General features: G+C 35.7%; 1 protein-coding gene across 2 annotated transcripts; it reads right to left on the reverse strand.

The window, feature by feature from the left end:
• Positions 1 to 6634: 6634 nt before the first annotated feature.
• Positions 6635 to 11726, reverse strand: LOC111024104 (uncharacterized). 2 transcript variants are annotated; one of them, XM_088120360.1, is made up of 6 exons: positions 11565 to 11720; positions 11431 to 11485; positions 10304 to 10391; positions 8687 to 8820; positions 8491 to 8596; positions 6635 to 7323 (listed from the first exon to the last, which is right to left on the reverse strand). In XM_088120360.1, the coding sequence occupies exons 2-6, from the start codon at positions 11431 to 11433 to the stop codon at positions 6944 to 6946; spliced, it is 711 nt and encodes a 236-aa protein (XP_087976486.1). In that variant the 5' UTR covers positions 11434 to 11485; positions 11565 to 11720; the 3' UTR covers positions 6635 to 6943. The 2 variants fall into 2 exon arrangements, with proteins under 2 accessions (XP_087976486.1, XP_022157397.1); XM_022301705.2 differs by having other exon boundaries at positions 6635 to 7299; positions 11431 to 11726.
• Between the last annotated feature and the right edge of the window lie 2590 nt (positions 11727 to 14316).

A 14316-nucleotide genomic window follows, 5' to 3' on the forward strand; every position in this document is an offset into this window, starting at 1 on the left:
ATTAATAATTATTTAATTTATTAATTATATTAATATAATTAATTAAAATAATTAATTATTAACTCCCTGCATTATTGCAGGGGAGTGGGGAGTTATGTGACGTGGGGCACGTCACTTGTTTTTTCTGGGATTGCAGAACTGTTCTGCATAGAAAAGAAAAGAATTAGAGAAGAAAGCTCTCCCAATTCTCTCAATCGATCTCTCAAAAAAAATCCCCTCTTCTTCCAAACGAAACGCTCCCACAAGCGTGTTCTTGAGACCCAAGAGGATAGCACGGAAGACTCATTAGTAGTGTCGGGAAATTCATTGAAGAAAAGTTCTTCAAAGGTAATTTTTCTCCTGTGGTTTTCTTCTTGCACTATGTGATTTTGTTTCCCAAATGTCACGAACAACGGTCCGCTTCCGCTCCGGAATTTATATCCCTTCCGTCTTCTACCTCAAATTTTTCTACTCCTTTTGAATTAATTTTTCATTCCAAACCTGATTATGGTCATCTTCGGATATTTGGATGTGCATGTTTCTCTCTCTTGCAACCTTATAATCATCATAAACTTGAACCACGAACTACTCAATGTATTTTTCTTGGCTACCCTTTACGCTACAAAGGTTACATTTGCTTTGAACCTAAAACTAAGAAGATCTTTATTTCCCGCCATGTAATCTTTGATGAGTCTTTATTTCCTTTTGCCTCTCAAAATTTAAGCTCTCCGACCATACCTATTGCTTCTCAATCACCTACTTTTACCACTTTTCCAACTTCTGACTCCATTCTTTCTTCCTCTAAATCATCAACTAACTCATCTGTCCAACCTACTTCCCCTAATTCATCACCTTTACAACCACCTCAATCACCTTTACAACCCACTCCATCATCTCCTTTACCTTCACGATCATCTCCTTTAACTACAGCAGCACCACCGCTCCTTTGACTGTACCAATTACCTCGTCTGTCGTGAGTCCTTTGCCTATCCCTTTCACGCAATTAACTTCCATTTCTATCCCCACGCAACCAAACCAATCAGACCGACCTCCTCATATTTCTTCCTTATCTCTATCTTCTACTTCTACATCTCTCATGCCTACTACTACTCTTCTGTTGAGTTCTCCTTCATTAACCGCTGTTGCTTCTTCCTCATTGCCCGCGGCTGCTCCTATGTTACCCACTACTGAAGCTACTAATACTCATTCCATGACCACTCGCTCGAAGGCTGGTATCTTTAAAAGCAAGGCTTTTGTTGCATCTAATGATCTTCATGATGTTGAGCCGACATCATTTACTGCTGCTCGTAACTTCCCTCTGCTGCTCGTAACTTCCCTCAGTGGCATTTTGCCATGTCTGAAGAATATGAAGCCCTTTGTAGACAGAAAACTTTGTCTTTAGTACCATTACCTCCTGGTAAGAATCAGTGTTTTCGAGGCGCACCCGGGCGCTCGCCTCAGGCGAGAGGCGAGACGTTTTCGCCTAGGTGCGCCTCGCAAGGTGCCCAGGCGAGTGCCTTTCATCGGGCACTCGCCTTTGGGCGCCTTGGCGCACCCGTCGCCTAAGGCAAGGCAATCGCCTCCTTTAAGGGGGGGCGATCTGTCTTTTTTTTTTTTAATTTTTAATGTGTTTTCTTTTTTAAAAACCCTCCCCCTGCACGCGACAAACCCTCTCTGCATCCTCTCCCTCTCGACATTCACCTTTAGGTTTCACCACCATCAATATCTGTTGGCCGTCACCCGATTCCCCGTCTCCGACCATCGCCATCGCCACTATCGTCAACTGGCATCGTCGTCTGCTACCGTCGTAGCCGCCACCTCCTCCTCTGTTGTCATCCCACTCACTCCGATAGTCCGACTTTCGTAGGTTCTTTTTTTTTTAATTCTTATATCTCATTTACTCCTTTTTGTTTCCTCTCTTTCATTTCACACAAATGTTTTCTAAATCTTTGGCTTTCTTCACACTTCACAGTGACTCTTTCCTTTACATTTTCTTTTATCTTCCAAATTTGAATTATATTAGAATGGAAGAAGGTGGAAACAAACGCAAGCATCTCGGTTGGCAATACATCATATTGGATTATCCAAAAGATACAAACACGTGCAAATGCATGTTTTGTGGAAAAATTACTAAAGGTGGAGTTTGCCGAGCAACAAACCATTTGGTTGGGGGAAATCGAAATGTAAAGGCATGTTTGAAATGCCCAACTAATGTGAGAGAAGAATTGAAAGAGTATCAAACAAGAACAAAATTAAGAAGGGAAGAGAGTAATGCCCTCCCAACATATAAAGATTTAAAGAAGGGAAGAGAGTAATGCCCTCCCAACATATAAAGATTTAACTTCGATTGAAAAAGATGATGAAGATGAGATGGAAGTAGTTGGTGGTAGTGGTAGTGGATCAACATCAACCCCAATGAACAAGCGAAGAAGAATAAACACAAGTGATAAAACCACTTGTGAGTAGTATGGGTGGGAGAGGGAGAGGGAGAGGAAGTGGAAGTGGAAGTGGAAGTGGAGGAGGAAGTAGTAACTCTTGTAGTCCATCAGTGTTAAAACCACTGCGACCAAAGGGGCCAATAGATAAATTTGTTTACAACATCCTGGAAAAGTTGTTGATGATAGAAATCGATTGAAGAGGTTGAAGCAATCAACTATTACTGAAAAATATGATAAAGAGGGGAGAGATGCTACAGTGCAATTCATCATGCGTTGGATATATCAAGTAGGTATTCCTCTAAATACTATTCGCTTGAGAAGTTTTGAAGTGATGCTAGAAGTTGTGGGGTAATTTGGCCCTTATCATGAAGCTTGAGTAACGTACTTGAAAAAAGAAGTACAGTACACAAAAAATATGATGGGCGATCATGAGGTAGAATGGAAGAGAAATGGTTGTTCGCTGATGTCAGATGGGTGGACTGATAGGAGGGATAGGACACTAATCAACGTTTTAGTTCATTCATCTGTTGAAACATTGTTTATGGAAATCCATCGATGCATCTTCATGCATCAAAACCGCAGAAAAGATTTTTCAACTCTTAGATGACATGGTGGAGAAGATTGGAGAATAAAATGTTGTCCAAGTTGTGACGGATAATGCCTCAAACTATGTCCTAGCTGGAAAACTTTTAGAAGCCAAGTGACCTCATCTATATTGGACGCCATGTGCGGCTCATTGTCTAGATTTAATTTTGGAGGATATTTGAAAGATTGAGCAGGTGAAAATGTGTCTTAGGAAGGCTGTGGCATTTAGTGGTTTTATTTACCACCACTTGTACGTGCTAAACATGATGAGAGAATTTACTAACCAACATGAATTGGTAAGACCAGCAATGACTCGCTTCACAACTTCATTTTTAACCCTAGCCAGTATTCACAAAAATAAAGCCAATTTGAGGAAGATGTTTATTTCTGAGAAGTGGACCACCTCTAAATGGGAGAAAGACCCAAAGGGGAAGAAAGCAGCTGAAACCGTTATGGATGCCATTTTTTTGGAATTCAGTTGTGTATACTTTGAAAGCATCGAGCTCTTTAGTTCGTGTGTTAAGGCTAGTAGATGGTGATAAACCGGCTATGGGTTATATTTACAAAGCTATTGATAGGGCAAAGGAGGCTATTAAGAGTGGTTTTAATGGAAATGAGGCGAAGTATAGACCGATTTGGAAGATTGTTGATAAAAGGTGGGATTGCCAACTTCATCATCCTTTACATGCAATCGGATATTATTTGAATCCATCTCTTTTCTATGACAACAAAAAGAGAATTATGCAAGATCCTGAGGTCATTGATGATCTGATCAAAGTTATAGAACGATTAATACCATCTATTGATGATCAAGTTCAATGTTCAATCAAATTATAATTGTACAATGAAGCAAAAGGCATGTTTTCGAGTAATGTATAAGGACGAGGGGTGTTAAAACACCAGGTAATGACATTATTTATTACTTTTAGTTTTAAATTTTTAATAGACATATTTAAGTTTGAACTACTAAAATTCTAAATCATTTGTTTAATATGTGCACAGCTACATGATGGTCTCTTTATGGTGTTAATGCTCCAATTTTACGAAAGTTAGCCATGAGAGTCTTTAGTCTAACGTGCAGCGCTTTTGGCTGTGAGCGCAATTTGAGTGTTTTTGAACACGTAAGTGAGAATAATTTGGTTTTTCCATTGTTAATTGAAGATTGAAAAATCTACTTTTCACTCTAAATTCGTTAATAATTCTGTAGATTCATTCCAAGAAGAGGAACAGGTTAGAGCAAAAGCGTCTTAATGACTTGATTTATATAAAATATAATCAAGCACTTAAAGAGCGCTACACTCTACAAGGCCAACTTGATCCAATTACTTTGGATCATATTGATGAAAGTAATGAATGGTTGATCGGAACACTCGAAGAAGAAGATGGTCAAGAAGAAATGAGTTGGCCTTTGATGATGACGACCTCACATGGGGAGATCTAGCCGAGGCCAGTGGTGTTAGAGAGCCCATAAGGCAAACTAGAACATATGCAAGATCTAAAGGAAAGTCGCCTGCTACTCCTGCTCCCCACAACTTCAAAAGTTTGAAAGTCAGTGCAAGTGGTGGTTAGTGATGATAATGATGACACCGAAGAAGAAGAATTGGAAAAGGAAGATTATGAGGATGTCCAAGATGAAGAGAATTTAGATTTAGATGAGGATGATGATCTTTGATTACTTATATTTACTTTTTGTTCTATTTCAGACTCTAGAATTTCTTAATGTTGCTTGTCTTTATTTGGAACTAAACTTATAGAATTTGGTTGTTTTATGCATCTTGTTGACATTTACTATATTGACTCAAGGCGATTAAAGGACTCGTCGCCTTGCGGTACGCCTTGCACCTCGAAAACACTGGTAAGAATTCTGTTGGGTGCAAGTGGGTGTTTCATATCAAACGAAATCAGGATGGATATGTTGCTCGTTATAAAGCTCGTCTCGTCGCCAAGAGGTTTCATCAAGAACATGGTCTTGATTACGAACAGACTTTAGTCCTGTCGTTAAAAAGTATATGGTTCGTCTTTTTTTGGCTTTATCTGTTAATTTTGACTGGTTATTACGACAGTTGGATGTAAAAATGCTTTCTTACATGGCCATCTCTTTGAAGAAGTCTATATGTCTCGAACATCCGGATTTGTTGATTCTACGCATCCAGATTATGTTTGTCGTCTTCACAAATCTCTTTATGGCCTTAAATAGGCACCTTGTGCCTGGATTGAGTGTTTTACAACACACATTATTTCAATGTTTGATTTTGTGCCATCAGTTGCTGATCCTTCTCTCTTTGTACGTCGAGCTAGTTCATCAATTACTTATTTGTTATTGTACGTTGACGACATTCTCCTCAGGTAATGATGTCTCTTATATTGATGAACTTATTACTCGTTTACAGTCTCATTTTGAAATGACTGATCTCGGGACACTTCAATATTTTCTTGGTCTTAAGTTGTCCTCCACGGGTACTAGACTTCTTCTCACTCAAACCAAGTATGCGACTGATGTTTTGCGCAAGTTTGGCCTTCTTCATTCTAAGTCGTGTAAGACTCCTTGTGCTTTGAAAGAGGCTACTGATACTTCGATTGCTTATTCCACTAATGAATCTCATCTGTTTCGCCAAATGGCGGGAGCTCTTCAGTATCTTACTTTTTCCCACCCTAACGTTGCTTATACTGTGAGCAAAATTTTCCAGTTTATGCATCAGCCTCTATTGTCTCATCTTGTTGCTCTTAAGTGAATTCTAGGTTATGTTCGTGGTACTCTTTCTCATGGCTTACATTTTACAAAAGGATCATTGGATATTCATGCATTTTCTGATTCTAGCTGGGCTGGTGATCGTTCTGATCGTCGTTCAACAACAGGTTCTGTTGTATGTATTGGTTCTACTCCAATTTCGTGGGGTGCTTAGAAATAGTCTACAGTATCTCAATATCCCACCCTTGCCTCTACTACGGCTGAACTTGTTTGGATCGTTGTGCAAGACTTACATATTTGCTTGTCTTCTTCTCCTACTTTGTATTGTGATCATAAGTCTCTATTCTTCTTGCATCCAATCCTATTTTTCATGCTAGAACTAAGTATATTGAGATCGATTTTCATTTTTTTTGGGAGATAGTTTTTCGTAAGGATATTCGTCTCCAATTTGTTCCGACTACTTCTTAGCTGGTTTATTTGTTTAAAAAGCTTTTATCAGTTGATCGCTTCTGCTTTCTTACTTCCAAACTCATGTCCTTATCTCCATTAGTTTGAGGGGGAATGTTTAGGGAGTTACAATCAGTTAGTGATTTGTTACAGAATTAGTTTTACAGTTTCATTTCAGTTCTTGATTTGTAACAAAATTAGTTTTACGGTTTATATTTTTCATTCTTTAGTCACTGATGTAATTATTTCAATATAAATACAAGTGTTTATCATCACCATTAAGTAAGGTGAACATTACAATTTACCAATGTGAGTGAAAATTCTTAAGACTTACCCTCAACAGGTATGAAGTATATACTTAAAGGTATTAAAGGTATATATTGTATGATCTAATATTGGAGTATATATACTAGAAAGCTATATATATATATAACATTTTGGATCAATACATGTTTAATAATTGGAAAAGCAATAAGGAAAAAAAAAACTTAGAGAATAAATAAACTTATAGTTTAGTATATAATAATAAAAAGTATAACGGTAAATTAGAAGATTAAAAAAAGAGAGATATAAATATATTTTTTAAATACAACATGTGGGGATGGGGGATTGAACTCACAACCTCTAGTGGAATAATGAAAATGAAATAGAAAAAAAAAAAAAAAAAAAGGTGGCAATGGAGGTTTTCGGCACATTCTCGTTGCAGTTTCGTACTCGCATGTGTTCCATGGTAAAGCGGGCTATGCAGGCCTTCAGATCTTTGTGTGACCTTTGTTTAATGAGCATAAGGTGGGTCTCAGTTCTCCTATCGTTGACGCATGAGTAATGAAAATGGTCGACAAACTTTCGAGAAGGATCTTGGTTCATTGAGATGGAGAGTTGGGGCAAGTCTTAGAACGACTACCTGGCGGGGCAAGCGAGTGTTGTCAAGAACCCCCGCTTTTTTCAGCGTTGTTATACTTGACCCCCTCATAGCATCGTGGTAAGATGTGGCGTGATCCACAGGGTCCGTAGATCCATCATACTTGTCGATCCGTGGTCCTTTGAAGCCTTTAAGGAGCTGCATGACCAACACGTTGATGGTGAACAGCTCTTGAGCTATCTCCAAAGGTTCATAGTGGATCGTTGATCCTTTGTTTCCCGTCCCGCTGCTGTTCGATCCTTTATTTTTATGGTTATGATAAACTAATTAAAAATAAAAATAAAACAAAGAAATCAGTTGAAGATTTTGAAAATAAAAAAATATATAATTTCAATTTATTTGGATAACTGAAAATCTAGGATTTATGTTGCTCTCTCTGGTCGTCGAATTTTTGGAATTATTGGTTATTGTAGGTTATGGAATTATTGGTTATTATAGGTTATGCAAACATGAGCATAGTTTAACAATAATTGACACGTACCTCATCTTTATTTAGAGCATATATAAGCATCCTTTTGTTTTACTGCAAAAATCACTCTTGAAGTATGATAGATATTGCAATTGCACCCCTAAACTTTCAAACAATTTTCTCACTTATACAAATTTAAGGGTTTAATTTTTTAAATTTCAAAGTTTAGGAGTCTATTTTTATCGTTTAGGAAAGTGTTTAATCTTTACAAATCAAAGTTTAAAGTACAATTGTAACAAGTCTAATAATGTTTTTTCTTTTCGTTCCTTTTTCTTTTTCAAAGGATAGATATTATATGGTGTGGGATTTATGATTTGGTAAATCTGTTTTTATGAGAATTTTAGGTTAATTGAGTCAAATTTAAATCTTTTAACTTTCAATTTAATCCACTTAAACTTTGAATTAAATTTAAATTTAAAAAGAGTACTTTAAGATAACTCTTTCATCATTCAAGTTAATACATCTTGAAACTTAGATTCTAGATTTAAAAATTGCAGAACCAACCCATACAAAATTCAACTACCAAAACATTTAAATTCACCAAAAGCAGAACTCCAATTTCAAGTAATTAAAAGTACCTAATGTAACTAAAAAAACCAAACAAACAAACAAAAACACGCATCCAAATACAATCTCATCAGACTATAAAAACGCTCATAGCTAGTCGTAAACCATCCAAGAAACGAAAATTTAACCAATGGAAGGCAACAACAATTACACATATTCGAATAATTAAGCGTCGAGCTTAAATTGATAAAATAGAAAGTTGACTCACAGCTTTGGCAGCACCATCACACCTTAAATTTTAGACTTTCATAGAGCCTTTTGTACAAATTCAATTGTTAAGCTATTATATTCCTACAATAAATCTTAATTTTATTGTTGTGTAGCTTGGATTAAAGGGAAAATGGTATGTAAAAATAAAAAGTATAACACAATCCTCAGTTAAGGGCATCCTAACCTTTGCTCTGATGGAGAGTCTCTAATCGTTCTTTGGCTCTGTGAACTTTTGACTGAAGATAAAAGCTTCCATTCTGGGCATTCTTTTCAAACAAGGTGTCATATTTCTGAACAAGTAGGGATGATTTTCAGAAGCCAAGTCATAAAAATATAGATGGGAAGGAACTATTTTGATGAAAAGCAAAGAAACATTTGACCTTCACAATCTCCTCCCACGGCGTTTCTTCGGTGACGCTAAGAATCTGCCTCGCTTCTTGCTCTGTCATCACTTTGCTTGCTCTCCGGAAAGTGTTTTGCACTGTTTCTTGAGCTACACCCGACTTTGAAGCATCTGCAGTACACAAAAGAGTGTATTTGTTAAGAAGTAAAAATTTTGTATGAACATCGAAATTTGTCCAAACAAATAAAGTACATGTTCAACAGGTTACAATGAACTATGAAGCCACTTTAACCAAATTTTAGGCCATAAATCACTTCTCACGTCACATGCTAGAGAAGTAAAAACATTTTTCTTCAAGATCTAGAAAGATATTATTCTGCCGTTTAAGGGTGAGAATAAGGTAAGGATGGAATTGTAGGATGCATGCAGGCTTGTGTACCACCCCAAGCCTTCTTGGGGGTTATCTTATAGTTATTTTTTTTTCATCTCTATGTATCTCTTCTACCCCTTAGAATCTCTTCTTACTCCTATCTTTCGAAGGTCGAGAGATCTCCAAGAAGATCAAATTCTATACGTGACAGGTCTTGTATGGAAAAGTTAACACTTGGACCGTATTAAGAGACATTCTTCCTTCTTTCTGGGTCCATGGTGGTGCACTTTGTGTAGACGAGAATTGGAGGAACTTGATCACATTATATGGAGCTATGTAACTTTACTTAGTCTTTGCGGAATCTTTTTTTCTTAGAGTTGTTTGGAATTTGTTGGGTGTGTGATTGTCGCTCTATGATGTAGGAGGCTCTTTTGAATCCTCCATTCTGAGATAAGGATAGTCCTTTGGCATGCTTGTTTTTTTGTTGTCTCATGGGGTATTTGCTTGGGAGGAGTGGTAGAATGATTAGCGAGATTGAGTGGTTTCGGAAAGCGGTTGGGGGACATTCTCTTGATGGGTATTAGTTTCTCAAACATTTTGTAATGACATTCTCTTGATGGGTATTAGTTTCTCAAACATTTTGTAATGATTAGCTAGGTTTTATTCCATTGGTTTGAAGTATGTTCACGCCTAGTAGGGTTTGGACTTTCTTTGTATACCCTTGTATTCTCTTTTTTGTTGCTCAATGAAAGTTCAATTTCTCAATTAAAAAAAAATGCAGCCTATGTACAGTAAAAAAAGAAACTTTGATTTCTAAATCAACAGGACAATAATAAAATATGTGAATACGAAACTCAATTCTTATTTGCAAAACACTTGCACATGTCACAGGCTAGGAAAAAAAATAGATTCTTCACCACTTAACGAAAGATCTAAGAGGACATTATTTTGGCTTTCGGAGGAGGTAAGTGATAGAAATGCAGGATGTTAACGTCACTCAAGTACAAAAAGCTTTGATGTCTATTTTCTATATCAACTCAAAAAGAATAAAATTATGTGCACCGTGCATACACAACTTGATTCTTATTTGCAAAACGCTTGTCCAACCCGAGCTCACCCCACTGACATTGTAGCTTTGAATAGTTCAAAGACAAGGTGCTAAGTTACTTTGGTTCAATATGTAGATGTCATTATTAGTTTCCATCAAGATAGCGAATCGACTGACATATAATCGAGATAGAGAAAAAGAAAAAACAACAGTAAAATAAAAAAGAGCGTACTTACTTGCAAGGGCTTGACGGTAGGCTTGAACAAAGCCCCTAGCAAGTATCCCAGAGCCCATAACAATTAAATTGGCAAGAATTCTTGCAGCCTGTCCAAATAAACATATAAGCAAAGGAGCTCTTTCGTAGGAAGTTGTCAAACAGACCAAGAAAATGTAAATCAATTGTGCAATATCTCCCCCCTCCTCTCCCAAAACTAAAGACAGAGACGGAACAGCAGCAGTAATAAACAACAGTTCCTATTATATAGTATTTTTTTTTCTTTTTATTGAAAGCCGACCTTTCATTGAGAAAAATGACATAATACAGAGAGACATACAAAAAAACAGCCCAACAAAACAAGCAAAACAAAAAAGAATGAGCTCAAATCAAGCAAAATTAAGCCTAAAAAACTTTGGACACAAAGGCCCAAAGGGAGACATGGAACAAAACAAGGTCCCACACCCCCTCTTTCAATCTCTCTATCCCTCTAAAAATTCTATTATTCTTTTCAAACCACATAAAACAACAAAGATACCCGTTTGCCACAAAAATCGACCCCTATCCCTTAACGGAGGAAAATGATCCAATATTGAACAACATTCCCTCGCATGAGCCAAATGAACCCGAAAAGTCTCCCAACCCTATGTAGCAAATTGGCAAGACCAAAGGAGGTGATCCAGATCCTCGGTTCTAATTATATATCATTAACTAGGTGGATAAAAGAATCAATATACACCCAAGAAAAATGTAAGTGATATACAATTACGTTCCAAATATGATTTGCCAAAAATTTCCCCCAATGAATTCTACAAGAGAGACGACCAGCAAGTCAATATCCAACTTATTTTCAAATGCTTAAAAAAGCGGAGAGGACAAGAAACTCAGCATTATTTCATTAAGAACCCAACACGCTAATAAGGTTTTAACTTCATTTCCCTCCCCGAAAAGAAATTTGGGAATGAGTGAAAACTATGAATTAGACCCAGAATATATAAGCAATCTGGAAACAAATTAGAGAAGACAAATACATACTATTTCAGACAGGATTAACAACATAAATGATGTTTACACATTCAATCCTGATTCAAATTATTAGTTTCCAATTTATCTTAAAACCCGGGGGAGAGAAAGAAAGAAGAGAAATACCATGGTTAATGGGCTGGGATTGATGGCAGCTCCGGAATCGTTGAAGCCGCTTGAGCTGCAAATTCAATCAGAGAAGCTATTTGGGTAACCAGGGGGCGAGAAACGCAAGAAACCGATTCGTCAATTTTTTTTACCACAGATTTGCGATGATTTCTAATCGGAATGGATTCGAAATCGTTTTCAGGCGTGCCGGAGCGTTGCAGGAGAGAGGACTACAGAGAAGAATGCGTGGGGAAGAAGTACAAGGATCTAGGGTTTTTGGTTTTGTTTCCTTTTTTTGTTTTTTGAGATGTAATAAATAAATACTATATGTGTATATATATTAGTACCAGGATACAATGTCACAATTTTTTATCGGAGATATGTGTCAATTACAACGGCTCACTTTGGCAAATGTAATAAATATCTACGTCGAAACAATTTGAATTTTGCCTAACTTCTTAGAACTCAAGAGGAGGTTTAGGTGGAGTTATTAAGTCTTGACTTTTTTAATATGGAGTTGTTTAGAGCCCGTTTGGTAAAGTTCTCATTTCAAGTTTATTGTTCTCATTTTTTATTTTTTGAAAAACATACATTTTTTTAACTCATCTTATTTCTTGTTTCTAAAATTTGAGTAATGTTTCTTTAAAAGAGACTAAATTTTAGAAACAACGGAAAGTAGTTTCGTTTTTGTTGTTTCCGTTTTGTAATTATTATGAAAACCCATGTAGTCGTCAAATGGACATGTTGCTCTGTTTTAGGCACGCGTATGGTGTTACAATCGCACATTTTTAACGCAGCTCGAGCGATTGTGCGGCACTTGCTCTAACTCAAACGAGCAAGTCAGTCGAGAAAATTAAAATTGTAAGTTGCGAGCAATCTCAGTTGTTGGTCTAGTCTCTGCTCACGTTTTACGAGAAAATTGATTTTGGAAAACGTGAGAAAGAAAAACAGTTGAAAAACATCTTTAAAACAAACATTGTAAACATTGGAGGCAAGAAAGCTTTGATTGCAAGAAAGTATACAACACTTGGATAAGGGAGGTTTGATGACTACTTGGTCCCCCTAAAGTACATTATAAGACATTTTTAGTGTGGCAGGGGTAAACATGCAAAGTGGCGAGGAGTCACTCGGTGGCCTAGAGGGCTTGTGTGAACTCCGATTGGTTTGAAATTTGGCGTGCTTACATACCTTACCAATACACACCTAGTTCCAAAAGCTGCTCGACCAAATTCCACCTACAACCCCAAAAACCCGATACAAACAAACTATACTAGAAAGCTTTAAAGACATGAAAGTAAAGCGAGTGATGAGCATGGTTTGGACATGCAACCATGGATAACACACCTGGACAAGCATGCCCACAACACATGGTTTATGTGATCTTGGTTTGATTCTTAACGGCAGCAACTTGTTTTAACTCTTTTATTATATTTTCTTTTTTTATATCTAGTTTTTTTTATATATTTTATTTTATATATTTCTTTTTTAAATTATCTTTATATATTTTCTTTTCTTTTATAGTTTCTATTTTTTAATATATAAATTATCTTTTTCTATATTATCTCTTTTAATATTTTATATTTTTATACAACATTTAAATTAAAAAAAATTCTTTTATTTAAGTCATAATATAGACTACCCTATCAAAAAAAATATATATATATATATATATATACACACACTATATTTTCTTTAGTGAATTATATTTCTTCTGCATGTGTTATATCTTTTTACCAAATTTTATTTTAACTAGAAGTTAAAAAACTCAATATTTGTTCAAGTATATATCCTAGATCAATATATCACAAGTTCAAATTCCCACCCTCACAAATTGTTGTACTAAAAGAACTAAAAATCAAAATAAAAAACAAGAAATAGTTATCAAACATATTTTTGTTTTTATTTCTTATTTCTTAGAACAAGAAATATAAATAGTTACCAAACGCATTAATGTTTCTAGTTACAAAAAAGTTAGAAACGATGAATGAGAAACAGGAAACAGGAACGTTAGTCATGTTTGATCTTTCCTGTCCCTATTATCTGGTCCTTATTGATCAAGTTTAATTCGAGTCCAATTAGACACTAATTTGAAAGTTTAACGATAAATTTGTAATTTATCCAATTCAATATCAAACCTACGTCTATATCAAAAAATTTTTTATACAAATTTAAATCCAACTTTTGTAGCACCCTCGGGTGTTGGTGCAGTGGCAAGAGGCTTGGGCATTGACATCCAAGATTGAGGTTTGAGCCCTGTTGTGTCCAGTAGTAAAAAAAAAGTCTGAGTTTTACATTACCATTGCAAATAAAGTACATTATGTTCTTCTCTCTTTAAAATTTTTTCTTCCTATAATTTTTATCGCTCTTTCTCTTTTAACACATCTCTCCCACTTTTTTCTTCTCTCCGAAATTTCTCTTCTTTTTCCCTTTAACTTTACTCCCTTCGAAATTTATCTTGACACTTGTTTTTCCACAACTTTCCTTAGCCAATGTTCTTTCTCTGACTACTTTATTTCTTTTTTATCTTTGTAAAAATTTACTCTCTAAAATTTCTCTCTATAAAGTATCTCTCTAATCTTTCTGAACTTTTATTTCTTATCTTTACATATTTCACTCTAGTTTATCTTTCTAACTTTTTGAAGAAACATAAAACAAAATCAATGATCAAATTTATTTAATTTTATATTTGTAAAAAAAAAAACATATCAAACAATAAACAATCAACATGTGTGATCTTTTATTTTTAAAAACAAAATCAGAAACAGAAGAGCAAAAAATAAAAAACAAAAAAGGTTATCAAAACCTAAAATAGTAAGCATTTTGAAATTGCAAAACTTAAAAGTTATTAAATTTTGTATCAACACCTCCATTGCGGCTTTCTTTCTCCTGGAAACTTAAAAACAT

The sequence above is a fragment of the Momordica charantia genome (assembly GCF_013281855.1).
Source record: "Momordica charantia cultivar OHB3-1 chromosome 2 unlocalized genomic scaffold, Mcharantia_2.0 BLBB01000002.1, whole genome shotgun sequence".
NCBI classification, from domain to species: Eukaryota; Viridiplantae; Streptophyta; class Magnoliopsida; order Cucurbitales; family Cucurbitaceae; genus Momordica; species Momordica charantia.

What these genes read in the sequence shown, in the direction of transcription:
- LOC111024104 (XM_088120360.1), bottom strand. An exon ending in CGTGGGAGGAGATTGTGAAG is followed by an intron (nt 8,597 to 8,686) that starts GTCAAATGTTTC and finishes CTACTTGTTCAG; the next exon opens with AAATATGACACCTTGTTTGA. An exon ending in GACTCTCCATCAGAGCAAAG is followed by an intron (nt 7,324 to 8,490) that starts GTTAGGATGCCC and finishes ATTTTTAATTAG; the next exon opens with TTTATCATAACCATAAAAAT.